This window comes from Dendrobates tinctorius, unplaced genomic scaffold (genome assembly GCF_039654945.1).
Source record: "Dendrobates tinctorius isolate UK_male_01 unplaced genomic scaffold, ASM3965494v1 ptg000015l, whole genome shotgun sequence".
NCBI lineage: Eukaryota > Metazoa > Chordata > Amphibia > Anura > Dendrobatidae > Dendrobates > Dendrobates tinctorius.
Window position 1 is genome coordinate 21168107 of NW_027361683.1, and position 19304 is coordinate 21187410.

The 19304-nt window shown below is 47.5% G+C and overlaps 1 protein-coding gene across 3 annotated transcripts in view; it reads left to right on the forward strand.

Moving 5' to 3' along the window:
- Positions 1–14398: 14398 nt before the first annotated feature.
- Positions 14399–19304, forward strand: part of TRAPPC3 (trafficking protein particle complex subunit 3) — a 36688-nt gene continuing 31782 nt past the window's right edge. Inside the window, exons 1-2 of one of the 3 annotated variants that reach the window (XM_073562801.1) lie at positions 14399–14701; positions 17630–17727. In XM_073562801.1, the coding sequence (XP_073418902.1) occupies positions 14660–14701; positions 17630–17727 (140 nt within the window). In that variant the 5' untranslated portion in view covers positions 14399–14659. Of the gene's footprint in view, positions 14702–16528; positions 16550–16592; positions 16628–17629; positions 17728–19304 lie in introns of those variants that run through there. The other 2 variants (XM_073562816.1, XM_073562810.1) reach the window with 2 other exon arrangements.

Here is a 19304-nt window from a genome sequence, read left to right on the forward strand (position 1 = left end):
CGGCGTTGGAGAGGGGCCAGGTGAGCTTGACACCATAGCGCTTTTACGGCCGCGGCGTGTGTTTGGCCTGGCGGTGACCAGAGATGACGTCTCTGGAGAAGATTGACGGGCCTGGCGAAAATCCTGCGCTGGGCTCCAGGATTTCCTGGCTGGAGGGCGGGCGGATGTTGCGAGGACTTCCTGTGCGTGGTTGGAAGATCTAGGCGGCGGCGCTGGAGGGGTGAATACCGCCTGGGGTCTTCTCACTCTCGGGGCACTGCTTGACCGCGGAGGGGAAGTCACTTCTTGACACGGAGTCTGTGGATGTAGGCATAGTTCAAATGGGCGGGAGGTGGCTTCCGGAGCTGACGAGTGAGGTTTTATAGCTGGTTTCATAGCCAGACAAATCCTCCTCAGCCAGACCTCGCCGTCCCTGTCTCCGGCCCTAGCGATGATCTGCTAGAGTAAATCTTCCATGAGGTAATCTTCTTATCTTCTCTTCTTCTGTTAGCGACGTAATGCCTGAGATAAGATAACAGTTCTATTTATAGTGTGGACAAAAGACCGCCAAAATTAACTGACCAATGACAGTTGTTTTAAAAAAGGGCGCCAAGAACCAGATAAAACCGGTTCCAGCTTGACACAAGGCCCTGACCAAAATCCATAACAAAATATGACCAGTTTATTAACCCTAGCATGACCAAGACATCATGTAATAACATAAGGGTCTATGCTGCCACGAGTCCCCCCCTTTATTGTTTGTCTGGCTATGGGGGGGGGCTAACATTACAAAATTCATTTCTTTTTTACCATATAATGTACTGAAAATGGGAAAAAATCCAATAGCTGTCCACATAATAGTTTCACATTTAGCTCAGCCCATTTAAAATGATTTTTGGCCCAGAGAAGATGGCAGCATTTCTGAATTGTGTTGATATATGGCTTCTTCTTGGACTTGGACATGGTAAGACTTTCTCTTATATTTGTGGAGTTCAAAGCAAGGCCTTGTTTTACACAAAGTGAGGCCCCCAAATGCTAACATCAAACAGGAACATTTAGGTTTCATTTCATTTCAGACTATGAAATGAGTGCGAACGGCTGTATTGAGGTGTTAGGCGCTTGTTGTTAGGCGCTTTTACACAAGCTGACAAAGAATGATGTGGAGAGAATAATATCTTAATAGATTGTTCTGTCCCCATACATAACAAGTTATCAGCAGTATAAAGTGAGTGAAACAAGTATTGAACGCGTCAATAGGTTTCAGAGAAAGAAAATAAAGCTGCTAGAATGGCCCAGCCAGTCACCTAACCAGAATCCAACATAAATTTATGGCAGGAACTAAAGTTCAGCGTTTATAGAATAAGCCCAAAGGAACCTCCAGGATATGAAGCGTGTATGTGTGGAAGAATTGGCAAAAATCACACCTGAGCAATCCACGTGACTAGTTTCTTCATACAGGATGCGTCTTGAAGCTGTCATCATCAATAAATTCTTTTGTATGAAGTATTAATTCAATTTCAGTAAGCTTGTTCAATACTTGTTCCCTGGGTCATTTCTTGTTATTACACATACATTCATTTATGGACATCTGTGTTTTGATTTCTTTTCTGTGTGGATTGGATCGGTAGTTGCCAACATCTGGTGAGAATTTCATGTCAATAGCACCTTTAGAAATAGATTCATTTAGAAAATTGGTGACGCGTTCAATACTTATTTCACCCACTGTATATCCGGTCTACAATGGGCAATGAGCATAATTTTCTAGTTCATTGGATGATTGCTGACATGTTTATACCTCTGAATTTTCATCTACTGGTATTTATACAGTAAATGTGGAAACTACAGAAACACACACACTATATGTGACACATAAACTGCATATTAGATACACATATGTACAGTCATATGTTAAAGTTTGGGCACCCCTATTAATGTTAACCTTTCTTATTTATAACAATTTTGGTTTTTGCAACAGCTATTTCAGTTTCATATATCTAATAACTGATGGACTCAGTTATATTTCTGGATTCAAATGAGGTTCATTGTACTAACAGAAAATGGGCAATCTGCATTTAAACAAAATTTGTCCGGTGCAAAAGTATTGGCACCCTTATCATTTTCTTGATTTGAACACTCCTAACTACTTTTTACTGACTTCCTGAAGCACTAAATTGGTTTTGTAACCTCATTGAGCTTTGAACTTCATAGCCAGGTGTATCAAATCATGAGAAAAGGTATTTAAGGTGGCCACTTGCAAGTAGTTCTCCTATTTGATTCTCTTATGAAGAGTGGCATCATGGGCTCCTCAAAACAACTCTCAAATGATCTGAAAACAAAGATTATTCAACATAGCTTTTCAGGGGAAGGATACAAAAAGTTGTCTCAGAGATTTAACCTGTCAGTTTCCACTGTGAGGAAAATAGTAAGGAAATGGAAGAACACAGGTACAGTTCTTGTTAAGCCCAGAAGTGGCAGGCCAAGAAAAATATCAGAAAGGCAGAGAAGAAGAATGGTGAGAACAGTCAAGGACAATCCACAGACCACCTCCAAAGACCTGCAGCATCATCTTGCTGCAGATGGTGTCACTGTGCATCCGTCAACAATACAGCGCACTTTGCACAAGGAGAAGCTGTATGGGAGAGTGATGCGAAAGAAGCCGTTTCTGCAAGCACGCCACAAACAGAGTCGCCTGAGGTATGCAAAAGCACATTTGGACAAGCCAGTTACATTTTGGAAGAAAGTCCTGTGGACTGATGAAACAAAGATTGATTTGTTTGGTCATACAAAAAGGCGTTATGCATGGAGGCTAAAAAACACAGCATTCCAAGAAAAACACTTGCTACCCACAGTAAAATTTGGTGGAGGTTCCATCATGCTTTGGGGCTGTGTGGCCAAAGCCGGCACCGGGAATCTTGTTAAAGTTGAGGGTCGCATGGATTCAACTCAGTATCAGCAGATTCTTGACAATAATGTGCAAGAATCAGTGACGAAGTTGAAGTTACGCAGGGGATGAATATTTCAGCAAGACAATGATCCAAAACACCACTCCAAATCTACTCAGGCATTCATGCAGAGGACCAATTACAATGTTCTGGAATGGCCATCCCAGTCCCCAGACCTGAATATCATTGAACATCTGTGAGATGATTTGAAGCGGGCTGTCCATGCTCGGCGACCATCAAACTTAACAGAACTGGAATTGTTTTGTAAACAGGAATGGTCACAAATACCTTCATCCAGGATTCAGGAACTCATTAATAACTACAGGAAGCGACTAGAGGCTGTTATTTTTGCAAATGGAGGATCTACAAAATATTAATGTCACTTTTATGTTGCGGTGCCCATACTTTTGCACCTGCCAAATTTTGTTTAAATGCAGATTGCCCATTTTCTGTTAGTACAATAAACCTCATTTGAATCCAGAAATATAACTGAGTCCATCAGTTATTATATATATGAAACTGAAATAGCTGTTGCAAAAACCAAAATTGTTATAAAGAAAAAAGGTTAACATTAATAGGGGTGCCCAAACTTTAACATATGACTGTATATACACATATGCATAAGTAAACACTAGAGTTGAGCGACTTTTGGTTTTTTAGGGTCGCGTTTCGTTTCGTGAAACCCGACTTTTCCAAAAGTCGGGTCGAGCAAGATCGTCTGATTATAGGGAAAAGTCGGGGTCGTCCCGAAACACGAAACCCAATGTAAGTCAATGGGGAATAAAAGTCGGCAGTGAGAGGAGGACAGGAAACACACCTACAGTGCCCATTTGAATGCCAAAAGCATCAATTCTTCTTACTTAAGCTTGTCAACCTTAATTAACTTCATAATACATGTTACGCACTGAAAAATGGGGGTTATTTGGCTAAAGTTGTGGGGGGGGGGGGGCTGGCTGCAGGTTTTCATGTGCCCTGGGCGAAAGAGCGCCCCTTTAACACATACCACAACTCATCATGCTCCGATAAGGCAGAGAAATAGCGGTATAGTACAATGAAAAATACCTCACTTTTTACATCTCATGACGAGGCCCATCTATTTCTCCATACAGAATCATTGGTCCCATATAATGTTTGAAACAGTATATGATGAGCTCCACATAATGCTACAGTATATGTTGGTCCCCATGGATGAAGCTCCACTGTCTTATGGGCCCAAATAATGCTCCAAACATAATGGGCCCCATTTCTAATGCTCTAGTGTATAATGGGCCCTGTAAATGCTGCTCCAGTGTCTGATGTCCACCTTTGGAATGTTCCAGTGTATGGTGGGCCCCATCTATCATTCTCCAGAGTATAGTGCTCCCCAAAAATTGCTGTCCCAACATTGAAAACAATCAAATAAGTCTCCTCGCTAGGGAATCCCTGTACTTGTCTGGATTCCTCGTCGTCCCCATCTTCTATCTCACTGCACAGTATTTCAACTTTGCAAGTGCTGTGATCCTGGGCAAGCAGGGGGGGCCCACTCATTGGCGACGGCACTGGCACAGGGCCCCTGATAGTATGGTGGTGTGTCTGATGGCGGGTGGGCCGAACCTGCACTTTCATCTGCAGCTTCCTCTTTGTCACCGTGTAAGATGGAACTGTATATGGGAAGGGTAACCTGAGTTTCATCAGGGTCAGATTCAGGTCGTGTAGCGTGCGAGGGGAATGTAGTGGTCTGGGTCAATGTACCAGCAGATTCATCGAGCAGTGGCTGGGCATCAGTGCACTTGTGTCGCCCCCAGGAGTACGGTCGCCACAGTGGCATTACCTTCTTCCTAGGGAGTGTGATGTCATGCTTGGGAGCAACGAAGGATCTCTCTAGCAGGTTAACTGATTGGGCGGCGTTATTCCCACGAGTCATGACCCTCCAAACAGCGTTCATGAAGGCAAAGTGTTTGTTTTACGTGGGCAGTATGGTTGCAAAGCTGAACCTTAAAGGAATGTCCAGAAGGGCACCACCAGGAGTGGAGCCTACGGTTAAATTCGACTCCACCTGGGAAACCTCAACCATGCCAGCTACAGAACAGATGCACACTCCGTCATGCCCCGCGGTCCGAGTCCGGCTTACTAGAGGGACACGTGAGGCTCTGGCACATGAGATTGGCCAATAACTGGTGGGTCATGCCCTTACATGTCCGTGGCTTTCAGTGCGCTACACTGAAAAGGCCAGCGTTTGTCGCTTACAGGTGCAGATAACCCGCTGAACAACGTTAGTGATGGGGATCACTGATTACAATTATTACCCGCGAACAATGATTTCCCAGTAAGTGCAGGTCAACCGCAGTTCCGGAATTAGGCCTAACCGTCATTCCTGAAAAAATGAAAAACTTACGTGTGCAAACCACAGGTGCTGTAGCTTGCTTAACAGCTCGCCAGCCGTTCTTACGCCCAGTATGGATTACACGTGATTGCACAAAGGTGAGAAAGGGTACCATATCCCCAGATAACATGTATGGATAGCGTACACATTCAAAATATATGTCTATACATCAGGAGGCAGGCTCAGACGGTGTTAGGCCCAGTATGGATTGCACGTGATTGCACAAAGGTTAGAAAGGGTACCGTATCCCCAGATAACATGTATGGATAGCGTACACATTCAAAATATATGTCTCAGGAGGCAGGCTCAGACGGTGTTAGGCCCAGTATGGATTGCACGTGATTGCACAAAGGTTAGAAAGGGTACCGTTTCCCCGGATAACATGTATGGATAGCGTACACATTCAAAATATATGTCTCAGGAGGCAGGCTCAGGCGGTGTTAGGCCCAGTATGGATTGCACGTGATTGCACAAAGGTTAGAAAGGGTACCGTATCCCCGGATAACATGTATGGATAGCGTACACATTCAAAATATATGTCTCAGGAGGCAGGCTCAGACGGTGTCAGGCACAGTATGGATTTGACGGCCCAGATTACACAGCGGAGGAGCAGGGAGAGGTAAAGATTGCAAATGCTGGGGCCCTGCCCAAGCAAGGGGGGGCCCACTCGTGGGCGTCGGTACTGGCACTGGGCCCCTCATAGTACAGCGGTGTGTCTGACGGCAGGTGTGCACCACCACCATCAGAGACACTTGATTGCACTATGAGGGACCCTGTGCCAGTGCCCGCGCCCAAGAGTTGGCCTACCCACCTGTCCAGGGCAACGGCACTCGCACGGTGTCGTGCGCTAGGTGGTGACCCCGGCCATGTGTCATCAGGGGAAGGTGGGACAAAATCCTTGGAAACCCATGCGTGGTTCATTTTAATGAAGGTTAGATCATCCACATTTTGGGTTGACAGACGGGTCCTTTTTTCTGTCAGGATTGATCCAGCTGCACTGAAGACTCTTTCCGATAGCACACTTGCAGCTGGGCAAGCGAGCTCCTGTAAGGCATATTGGGCCAATTCAGGCCAGGTGTCCAGTTTAGCGGCCCAATAGTCAAAGGGGAATGACCTGTGTGGGAGAACATCGATATGGGAGGAAAAGTAGTTTGTAACCATAGTTGACAACTGCTGTCTCCTGTCACTTTCCATCGATGCAGTATTACCAGTTGTGTGAGCGGTATTTGAAAAATCAGTCCACAACATTGTCATGAAACCCCTGTCTCCAACGCCACTTCTGCTGTGTGCACCACGAACACCTCTGCCAAGCTGCCCCCGGCCCGTACGGCTCGTGTGAGAACCATCACCGCTGCTGTGTGCTGGGAATGCCTCAAGCAACCGATTTACCAGAGTTGCTTGTTTATTAGCCAATATTAGGTCAAGGTTCTCCTGTGGCATGATGTTTTGTAATTTGCCTTTATAGCGTGGATCCAGGATGCTGGCCAACCAGTAGTCGTCATCGTTCATCATTTTGGCAATGCGGGGGTCCCTTTTTAGGATCCGCAAGGCATAATCTGACATGTGGGCCAATGTTCCCGGTGTCAATGAAGCACTGCGAGTGCTGGGTGGAGGAGCACTTTCTGGCAAATCCACATCCCTCCAGTCACGCACAAACCCTGTACCAGACCTTGCCATGCCAACATTTTCACTTTCCCCACGAGATGCATCCTCCTCCCCTAAGTAATCATCCCCATCATCATCCTCCTCCTCTTCTTCCTCCACCTCGTCCAGGAGAGGTCCCTGAGCAGACAATGGCTGAATGTCATCAAGGATTCCCTCCTCCTCTTCCTCCTCATCAACATTGGCTGCAGACACCTGCTCCTTAAGGTGCGTCAAAGTTTGCATGAGCAGACGCATAAGTGGGATGCTCATGCTTAGGATGGCGTCGTCTGCGCTTACCAGCCGTGTGCATTCCTCAAAACACTGAAGGACTTTACAGAGGTCTTTCAGCTTCGACCACTGCACACCTGTCAACTCCATGTCTGCTCTCAAAGTGCCTGGCCGTGTATCCTCCCACAAATGCATTATGGCCTGCCTCTGCTCGCACAGCCGCTCCACCATATGCAGGGTGGAGTTCCACCTTGTTGCAATGTCGATAATGAGGCGGTGGTTGGGAAGGTGGAGCAATCGCTGCAGCTTCTGCATACGAACGGAGTGTACAGGCGACCGGCGGATGTGCGCACACAGTCTTCGCACCTTCTGGAGCAGGGCTGTTAACTCCGGATAATTTTTGAGGAAGCACTGCACCACCAGGTTCAAGGTGTGAGCCAAGCAAGGTATGTGGCTGAGTTTTGAAAGGGCTATGGCTGCCACAAAATTACGGCCGTTATCACTAACTACCTTGCCTGCCTCAAGATGTACACTGCCCAGCCATGACTCAGTTTGTCGCTTCAAGTACTCGGCCAGCACCTCGGCGGTGTGTCTGTCGCCCAAACACATTATCTGCAACACAGCCTGCTGACGCTTTCCACTAGCTGCTCGATAGGGGGACACATTGTGTGCAACAGTGCCAGCTGCAGATGGAGTGCTCGTACGACTGCGCTCTGTGGACGAGCTTTCGCTTCTGGAGGAGGAGGAGGGTCGAACGCCTACAGCCAACTGTTTCCTATACTGTGGGCTAGGCAGCACTGTCCCACCACCGCTGTCCCCTGTGGACCCTGCATCCACCACATTAACCCAGTGCACAGTGATGGACACGTAACGGCCCTGGCCATGCCGACTGGACCATGCATCAGTTGTGAGGTGCACCTTTCCGCTCACTGACTGCTTGAGTGCATGGACAATGCGGTCTTTCACATGATGGTGGAGGGCTGGGATGGCTTTGCAAGAGAAGAAGTGGCGACTGGGTAGGTCATAGCGTGGTACTGCATAGGCCATGAGTTCGCGGAAAGCTGTGCTTTCCACCAACCGAAAGGGCATCATCTCAAACGAGATTAGTTTGGCAATGTGGGAGATCAAACCCAGTGTACGCGGATGAGAGACTGAGTACTTTCTTGACCTACTCATAGTGTCTGGGAGGGTGAGCTGGACTTGAGAGCTGCATATGGTGGAAGTAGCGGTGGACAGGGCGGACTGAGAGAGGGTTGATGATGGTGATGGAGTTGGTGTTCTTTCTGATGGCCTAGAATCAGTCTTTCGTTGATATAACAGTGGGATTCCCTGACTGCTGTGGCCTTGCAACGACACCTCAACATTTGCTGCTGTGCTAACCGGTGGGCTTACAGTGGGGGAAACAATGTAGCGTTGCTGACTACCTTCGTTGTGATCAGTTGCACATGTGGCACTTGAGGTTTGGTGTTGTGTCCACGCTTGCAAGTGCATGCTGGTTAAATGTCTAAGCATGCAACTGGTATTCAAATTTTTCAGATTTTTCCCTCGGCTAAAGGTCTTTGCGCACTTCTTACAGATAACCTTGGCCTGATCATGAGGATTTTGTTCAAAAAAGTGCCACACTGCACTCTTCCTACTTTGGCAGACATTTTGCGGCCTAGCACGCTGTGATCTTTTGACCCTCTGGACAAGATGTCCAGCAAATCTTTTGATGTTTGGAACCTGTCTTTGGAGTGCTACGGGCCTGCCAGATAACAGCTGTTGCGATGTCGATGTCTGCTGTGGATGCTCCTCATCTGAGCTATTGGAAGCAGCACCCTCTTCCCCCAATGGATGCCAATCTGGGTCAACAACTGGGTCATCCATCACCTCCTCTTCTATATCATGTGCACCTTCCTCTGTGTCACCGTGTATGGTGGTATAGTGTGCGGGAAGGGGCACCTGAGTCTCATCAGGGTCAGAATCTGGCTCTGTACACTGCGAGGACAATGTAGTGCTCTGAGTGAATGTACCAGCAGAATCATCCATCAGCGGCTGTGCATCAGTGCACTCCATGTCAGATTCATCTTGGCCTGGGTAATTCACCATTTGACTTGATAATCCAGGCATGGTATGTGAAAACAGCTCCATGGAGTAATCAGTAGTATGGCCTGCGTCATCCTTCAATCTTGGTTGGGGTGAAGGACACAAGGAAAGGTGTGGTTCATGAACATGAGCCTCCAATGACGACTCAGTGCTTTTACTTTTTACAACTGAAGAGGAGGCGATAGAGCTGGAGGCTGAGTCAGCAATGTAAGACAAAACTTTTTCCTGATGCTCTGGCTTTAAAAGCGGTTTGCCAACTCCTAGAAAACTAAGCGTTCGAGGCCTTATGTAGCCAGACGATGACGCAGGCTCAACACCTCCTGCATTCGGTCCTATTTTGCTCTTGCCACTACCATCAGATCCACCACCAACACCATCATTACCAGCTGCCAACCCCCGCCCAATTCCACGGCCTCTTCCACCAGCCTTCCTCATTTTTGGTAGAAATGTAGACAAAATCCAACAAACTATATAGTAATGTAAAACAAGGTACAAGGTGTCTATAGGACAGGGGAGATTTTGAATTTCTGCAGACACTTGTGGACACTGGACACTTGTGGATTGTGTGAGGCCCAATGAATATCTGAGCGCTATGTGACAGGCTCGATGGCACAGCTGTGACCAAAGTGACTACAGGATAAGGGAGATTTTGAATCTCTGCACACACTTTTGGACACTGGACACTTGTGGATTGTGTGAGGCCCAATGAATATCTGAGCGCTATGTGACAGGCTCGATGGCACAGCTGTGACCAAAGTGACTACAGGATAAGGGAGATTTTGAATCTCTGCACACACTTTTGGACACTGGACAATTGTGGATTGTGTGAGGCCCAATGAATATCTGAGCGCTATGTGACAGGCTCGATGGCACAGCTGTGACCAAAGTGACTATAGGATAAAGGGAGATTTTGAATCTCTGCACACACTTTTGGACACTGGACACTTGTGGATTGTGTGAGGCCCAATGAATATCTGAGCGCTATGTGACAGGCTCGATGGCACAGCTGTGACCAAAGTGACTACAGGATAAGGGAGATTTTGAATCTCTGCACACACTTTTGGACACTGGACACTTGTGGATTGTGTGAGGCCCAATGAATATCTGAGCGCTAAGTGACAGGCTCGATGGCACAGCTGTGACCAAAGTGACTACAGGATAAGGGAGATTTTGAATCTCTGCACACACTTTTGGACACTGGACACTTTTGGATTGTGTGAGGCCCACTGATATCTGAGCGCTATGTCACAGGCTCGATGGCACAGCTGTGACCAAAGTGACTACAGGATAAGGGAGATTGGATTGCTTTTAAAAAAGCAGTTTGCGGAGCAGTGGGTAAACAGCAATGCCAGCCTGTCAGGAAGCCTTAAAAGGCAGCCCAACAACCAACACCACTGATACACCACAATATAGCCTCCCCTTGCACTGCACACACAGTGACTTGTGTGTTGTGCAGGCCAAATTGCTAGCAGCAGAAGCAGTTTTTTTTCTTCTCAGCAGGACAAAAAAAAAAAAAAATTGGGATTGCTTTTAAAAAAGCAGTTTGCGGAGCAGTGGGTAAACAGCAATGCAGGAATGTCAGGAAGCCTTTGAAGGCAGCCCAACAACCAACACCACTGATACACCACTATATAGCCTCCCCTTGCACTGCACACACAGTGACTGGTGTGTTGTGCAGGCCAAATCGCTAGCAGCAGAAGCAGTTTTTTTGTCTTCTTCCCTGCCTAACGCTCTCCCTACAGAATCAGCAGCAACCTCTCCCTATACTGAGATCGGCAGAAGTAAGATGGCGGTCGGCGTGCACGCCCTTTTATACCCCCTGTGACGCCCACCAAAGCAAGCCAATCACTTGCATGCCCTTCTGAAAGATGGTGGTGACCCCTGCCTATGTCATCACGTTGCCCACAGTGTCCGTGGATCCTGATTGGCTGAAAAAGAGCGCAAAACAAACTTTTGAAACGCAACTTTGGCGCGTAAGTCGCCGACCTCGTGGCCGACCTCATCCTAGGGTCGGGTTTCGTTTCATGAAACCCGACTTTGACAAAAGTCGGCGACTTTTGAAATTTTTCGACCCGTTTCGCTCAACTCTAGTAAACACACATAGCACATACAGGCATACTGTACATATATATATAAAGAGCACATACATAAGCACACACATACACAGAGCACATGTATATGTATACAGAGGGCAAACACACAGCAAATAGAGAGAGCACATAAATATACAGAACACATATACACACATATACACCACAGAGCACATACACATATACACAAAGCACATACAGTGGGAAAAAAGTATTTAGTCAGCCACCAATTGTGCAAGCTCTCCCACGTCAAAAGATGAGAGAGGCCTGTAAACACCAGGAAGGGTAACGTATGTCACAGTCTAGCTAGACACTTCCTTATGAAGCAGAATAAGGACCCTGCGTGCCTGAAGCTCACTATCATTGAACAAACACCAGACAGTACCCCAATAGATTGCAGAGACTCATTAATAGGGAGTCCGATTGGATTTTCAATTTGGCGACACTCAAACCTGATGGCTTAATGTACTGACAACATGGGACTGCAGGGTGTGCGAGCCGGTGGGAACTATAATATGCAGTTTGGCAAAAATAAGTTTTATTATTTTAATGCTGAATTTTTGAAGTTGTATTTTACATTTAGCTATTCATGTTAAGTTGATCATTAATCCCCACTCCTCACAATTTTAAGCGTGCCCTAAAAACGCATTTATTCAGACTGGCCTACTGCCTCAACACATTAACCTAACTATCCCTGTGTGGCACAGCCAAAAGTTTTACCATAACCAGGTTCCCCGCATCATGTTCCCACATGCTATATACATCCATTAGCCCTTTGTGTCTGTACTGTTACACACTTAAAGGGAATCTGTCACCCTTTTTTTGGCCTTTCAGCTGCCGGCATAGACATCGGGGGCTTATCTACAGCATTCTGTAATGCTGTAGATAAGCCCTCGATGTAACCTGAAAGAGAAGAAAAACACGTTATATTATACTCACCGAGGTGGGCGGTCCGGTCAGATGGGTGTCGCCGTCCTGTCCGGCGCCTCCCTTCTTCATGCGATGACGCCCTTTTCTCCCGTCCTGTAATGGCTCCGGCGCAAGCGCACTGCTCTGCCCTGTTGAGGGCAGAGTCCTGCATTGCGCAGGCGTTGGGAGAGGTCTGGCGCCTGCGCAGTGCAGAATTCTGCTCTGCTCTCAACAGGGCAGAGCAATGCACCTGCGCCGGAGCCATTTCAGGACGGGAGAAGAGGACGTCATCGTATGAAGGGAGGCGCCGGATGGGACAGCGACACCCATCGGACCGGACCGCCCACCTCGGTGAGTATAATAGAACGTGTTTTCTTCTCTTTCAGGTTACATCGGGGGCTTATCTACAGCATTACAGAATGCTGTAGATAAGACCCCAATGTCTATGCCGGCAGCTAATAGGGCAAAAAAAGGGTGACAGATTCCCTTTAACATTATGGCTGGTCCATATGGGTTGCCCTCCCGGGGCTGCGGGGAACTCGGTACCGGGCCGGTGTCAGTGGGATGTGTCACAGCAGCGGTGACCCGGTCCGTGGCTCTGGGCGCCCAAGTAATGGAAGTATATGTAGTTAATGGTGAATAGTTTGTGACGCAACCTGTGGTGTTCGGCAAGGGAGGTGTTAAGCCGACGCTGCAGACAGATCCTCCGGGACAGATGGTGTGGTGCAGCAATGATGGTATAGCCCTCCACAGGCAGAGCTGTTATACCAGGGCAGTGTAGATGTGGGGACACTTAGGTGGTGTAGTGTCCGGCGCAGGGGATGTAGCAGTGTCAGGCAGACGGACGCAGGAAGGAATGGAGGACACCAGGGCATGTAGTTCCAACGCTTTACTCACAGTCAGTAGTGCGCGCTTCTGTGCCGTGTCCTCCGGGTGAGGGACCCAGCCAACCCCCAGGCAAGATGGAAAGCTCCCCTCCAACACTCCGCCAACATGTACCTTTCCTGAACGTCTCCTCTATAGCGCCTTTAAGTGTGAAGATCTCCAGTACCGTAGTACTCTGGAGTTCCTCTTTACAGATGTTCCCAAGAACTCTACTCGTACAACAGACAGCTGTAGCCTGCTTCGGGGACTCCCTTCTCCTGAGTCCCGGCTCTCTATCCAATTGCTGTTGTGCCCCAAGTCTTAGATGGGAGTAGTACATTTACAGCCAACTACTCCACCGGTGTCTGCTGCAGAACCATAAGTGTCCATACAACCTCGGAGACTCGGCCCCGGCCTTGAACGGAGAACCTATAGGCAGGGTTCCTCTTCTAACCCACGCCCTCTCTGTTCTCTATACTCCTTCGTTCCGTACTTGTCTTTCTCTCTTACAGAAGCTTAGGTTTCAGTTCTACGCCTTTCTCCTTCTTTCCCTTTCCTGTGCCAGCTGGCTCAGATCACTGAGGCGGCTGCAGCACTACTTCCTCCATCCCTTCTTCCAGGGATCCTCACTCCTGTCTGAGTGACTTCTTACCTGCCTGACCTTCTGCCAGACTGAACCTCACGTCCTACACTTTCCCACTCTTTTTATGTATCTTAACTCCACCCACCTCCCAGCACATCCAGTGTTCCAAGCAGGGAACCACCAAAGGTGCTCTGCTACTCTCTAAGCACTGAGCCGCAATGTGGTTGTGCAGAACTACCCTGTTGTGTGGGGTGCGAGTGTTGGAGCGTGGAAAGGAGCTCCCACCTTACCCGGATGGTGGGGCACTACACCTTAGGAGAAAGTGCAGTACCTCTGTGGCGACTGAGCCTCAGGGAGCGCCACAGATACAATCAGGGCAACTGTTACCACCCACCTTTCGTTTCTACCGCTTTCCTCATAGACTGTAAGCTTGCAAGCAGGGCCCTCATTCCTCTTGGTATCTGTTATTATGATCTATGTGATTATTGTTATGCTGTAATGTCTATCATCTGTACAAGTCCCCTCTGAAATGTAAAGTGCTGCGGAATATGTCGGCGCTATAGAAATAAAATTATCATTTGTCTACTGCTGAAGGGCGGTGTGGCACAGGTGTGCGTAATGCTTAAGCACAGGGATGAGGTTTTTCCAAGTGTATGTAATCCTCTGAATGCCTTGTACACGTGACCCGCCTGATGGAGGAGCTGACTTCAGCGCCGCACTCCATGCTGCTGGCCACACTGCACACTGACACTGCTGAGGGAGGGGCTCATAGTGACAGCTACAGATCCGGACACAAGCGCTTTCCTCATGATCGCGGAGGTTACCACAATCACGTGACTGATCACATGACCGTGACGTCACCAAAGGTCCTTCAGCTTCTCAGGCCCCGGACGCTCCTGATCCTGCGCTGCTTTTCTGGCTGACAGTGACATCGGTTATTTCCTTTGGCGGAGGATTCTGGAAGTCGAGCACAATGTCGCGACAGACTAACAGAGGGACAGAGAGCAAGAAGATGGTGAGGGGGTGCGGGCGGCGTCTGCGCCTGTGCGCCCCGGAGCTTGGCCCTGTGTGGTGACTGTCAGGCACAGGCTGAGGAGTGGGCGGCCAGTGAGCCTGCTGTGTATAGAGGGGCGTCCGATAGGATAGCTCATGAGCGCACGCCGTCACTTGCTGCTTCTGGGGGTCGGTACACTGCAGCCCCCTCTGCACCCAGTGGATTAGGAATTTACCAACAAGGGCTCCATGTTTGCTGTTACTGGGGTTTCTATGTCACCTAACAATTGGCAGTGTGATAACAATACCACAGCTGTAACTTACCTTACAGTCCCCCATCTTCCCGGTGGCCCCTGCAGCTCCTCATGTGCAGCTCATGACCCATGGGGGGCTCTGTGCGGGGCATCATTCATGGGGGGGGCTCTGTGCGGGGCATCATTCATGGGGGCTCTGTGCGGGGCATCATTCATGGGGGCTCTGTGCGGGGCATCATTCATGGGGGCTCTGTGCGGGGCATCATTCATGGGGGGGGCTCTGTGCGGCTCATCATTCATGGGGGGGGGTCTGTGCGGCTCATCATTCATGGGGGGGGGTCTGTGCGGCTCATCATTCATGGGGGGGGGTCTGTGCGGCTCATCATTCATGGGGGGGGCTCTGTGCGGCTCATCATTCATGGGGGGGGCTCTGTGCGGCTCATCATTCATGGGGGGGGCTCTGTGCGGCTCATCATTCATGGGGGGGGCTCTGTGCGGCTCATCATTCATGGGGGGGGCTCTGTGCGGCTCATCATTCATGGGGGGGGCTCTGTGCGGCTCATCATTCATGGGGGGGGCTCTGTGCGGCTCATCATTCATGGGGGGGGCTCTGTGCGGCTCATCATTCATGGGGGGGGCTCTGTGCGGCTCATCATTCATGGGGGGGGCTCTGTGCGGCTCATCATTCATGGGGGGGGCTCTGTGCGGCTCATCATTCATGGGGGGGGCTCTGTGCGGCTCATCATTCATGGGGGGGCTCTGTGCGGCTCATCATTCATGGGGGGGGCTCTGTGCGGCTCATCATTCATGGGGGGGGCTCTGTGCGGCTCATCATTCATGGGGGGGGCTCTGTGCGGCTCATCATTCATGGGGGGGGCTCTGTGCGGCTCATCATTCATGGGGGGGGGGCTCTGTGCGGCTCATCATTCATGGGGGGGGGGGCTCTGTGCGGCTCATCATTCATGGGGGGGGGCTCTGTGCGGCTCATCATTCATGGGGGGGGCTCTGTGCGGCTCATCATTCATGGGGGGGGGCTCTGTGCGGCTCATCATTCATGGGGGGGGGCTCTGTGCGGCTCATCATTCATGGGGGGGGGGGCTCTGTGCGGCTCATCATTCATGGGGGGGGGGGCTCTGTGCGGCGCATCATTCATGGGGGGGGGGGTCTGCGGCGCATCATTCATGGGGGGGGGTCTGTGCGGCGCATCATTCATGGGGGGGGGTCTGTGCGGCCCATCATTCATGGCGGTGCCTGTGCGGAGTAGGACCGATGGGGGGGGAGGCCTGTGTGGCACGAGACTGCGGGCACATGCTGTTTATAACGGCATCCTCACAGAGGCCAGTGATTGTCAGCATCAGTCATGTGAACGATGAATGTAGTAGACTAGCGCAGACTGTAGGAGTGAAGCTGAATACCTATGGAATTGAGAGGTGAGTGATGAGAAAATTACTATGTTATCACTGAGCCATTTGTTCGTCAGGAGTCATTGCATCCTGAAAAGCCCTAGGTACACCTGGGGATATCAGGTGTCAGGCCCCCACCAATCTAATATTCACCTATAGATAGGCCATCAGTTGTGCAGTCCCTTTAAAGTAACACGACCAAGTAATCTGAAGGTGGGGACTTGTTTGCCTTGCTGTAACTCCTGTGTATTGGCACACCTTGGCCGTGTTCTGGTTTCCGGTGCGCTGCTTGTGCGTGAAGCATGTTTTTTGTGATTTTCTGCAGTTTCGTCTCATGTTGCTTCTCTTTGAGCGTTGCACTTCTGGGCTTCACCTTGCTGGCAGTTTCTGTTACTGACTTTAGACCTGACTCGCCTAACCACTGTTTTCCTCTCTTTCCATCTGCCCACTGCACTCATTGTATAGTATTGGTATTTGCCATTCATTTCACCTACTGCATCTCTGCATCTCATGGTACGTGTCTGCATACACTTTATCGCATATTTCTGTTTCTTTCACACCTGTAATTTTAATGCACTTTTCATAAGTCATCATATTCATATACCCTGGTGTGATGTGGTTCATTTTTTTTTTAACTTTGACATCAACTTCTTTTGAGATTATACTTTGATTCTCTACTTGGCCCTGCATGTGTAGCAGTCAACATTTGGTTTTCTTTTTAATGTTTACCGTATTTTTCTGGGTTTACTTAACACTTTTCTATGGTGTCCCTTTGCATATTTGTGAGATGCTAGGTATGATAGAATCAATGACAAACCTGTTAAATGCAGCACCTACATAACTATCCCGACGAGTGCCTAAATGTTAGTACAGATGAGCTGTGAAGAGTTGCCCGGCAGATTGTGACCTTCTTATGCAACCTTTAATGGTTAATGAGCAGGTTTATCAATTCTACAAATCTATATGTTTATGTAAAATAAATATAAAATTCTACAATATACACTGCAGCGATGGTCTGCAGTAACACTGCAGTTGGCGTGTAGACAGTCTGCTGTTACCTGTAGGGATCTATAGAGTAGTTAATCTACATTTTAAGTTGCATGCTTGTACCCCGGTTCAGTACACTCTTGGCTCTATACTCACATTTTCTTTCATCCTTTTTTCTCTTTTTATAATTTATCTGCATGCATTCTGGCTTTCCTAATTTACTGCAACCTCTTAATTGCATGTGTATCTATCGTGGCTGCACTGAAACACTTGATATTAATTGTATATTTGTTTTGTCCCCACTAGAATTCTGAACTCTTCAATTTGACCTATGGATCCCTTGTTGCACAGCTATGTAAAGACTATGAAAATGATGAAGATGTCAATAAACAGTTAGAGAAAATGTAAGTAACTTTGGTAAGTCTTTATATTCCACAGTTGGTTGATTTTGTTTTTTTTGTTTTTTTTTGTACCATGTTCACTAAATGCTAAAACTGTCCTGCCATTATGACTCTCCAGGTCATTACGAGTTCATAGACATCAATAATGTATAAGTTCTTTTTTATTTAAGTGGTAAAAAAAATTCCAGCTTCTTTTTTTAACTAAAAGCTTCATTTTCCAAAACCTGTAGCGTCTCCATTTTTCGTGATCTCGGGTTGGGTGAAGGCTTATTTTTTTGTTGTGTGCCAAGCTGACGTTTTTATTGATGCTATTTTGGTGTAGATACAATTTTTTTTGATCGCCATTATTGCATTTTATTACAATGTGGTGTCGACCAAAGAACGTACTTCTAGAGTTTTTGAATTTTTTTTTTTTCTCATTAGGCCGTTTAGGGATCGGGTTAATTCTTTTTATATTGATAGATCAGGCAATTATGAACCTGGCGATACCAAATATACGGTATGTGTTTGATTTTTTTTTAAAAAAAAATTATTTTATTTTGAATGGGGCGAAAGGAGGGTGATTTGAACTTTTATATTTTTAAAAACTTGGGTGGAGATGCGGTGGACAGCCTCCCACCCGCTCTTTGATGTCCACAAAAACCCAGCCCTTAAAATGGCCGATTTAACCCCTCTCAACACATAGTGTGCTGGAACAAAGTTATGGGTTTTAAATCACTGATGCTAATGGCCTCAGTGAAATGTATCTCCCCTCCAGCACTTTTCCACAGACTTTGTCACACAATAAACATATACTTGTGACATACCCAATTAGAGCCAATGCAATTCTGAACAAAATGGTGCCTTTCCCATCTTTATATCTTAATTCTAGCCTGAGATGTGATAACAAAATGTAAAGTCAGACAAGATCAGAATTCGGGCTTTTTCAAAACTTTAGAAATCTATAAAAAATGAACTATTGACAATAATAATGCAAAGCTTATTATTTTTATAATTCACTAAAGTAGCACTTCAAAAAACACCAAAGAAAATAAATATCCTAAGATGTCAGGTGAAAAAAAATAATTCAGACTTGGCGCACTTAAAAAGGAATGACTCCACATGGTTATGTATGTAGCAGCGCTTGATTAGTGCAAAGAGTGAGATGTCATGATAGCAAAATCTTTCTTTCACAGCAAGGAGGTTTGTAGAAGGTTTTAGCATCCTATTATAGCATATCACAACCCTGAAGTCCGGACCTGAGTTTTGCTACAAAGTTGGGTGCTCTAAGTGATGATTCTGAACAGAGAGCGCTCCTCAAGGGGATACCAAGGAATAAAAACGTATGGCTTTTGCTTAGAATGGGCCATGAATTTTAGATGAAGGTCTGATTCTAAAGATGCATGTAGATTAACTACATCGAAGGGACCAGATAGTGTGATGTGCCTAAACAAAAAGTGGACACCTCTCCATACTTTTTTGTAGCTGTGCCTGGTGTTACAACTCATTTCAGCTTACTCCCATTGAGTGCCTGCCTGCTATTAAATACAGTTTTATTTCTGTCTTTACAGCAGTGTGGAGTTCATACAGGTCTCCTGACC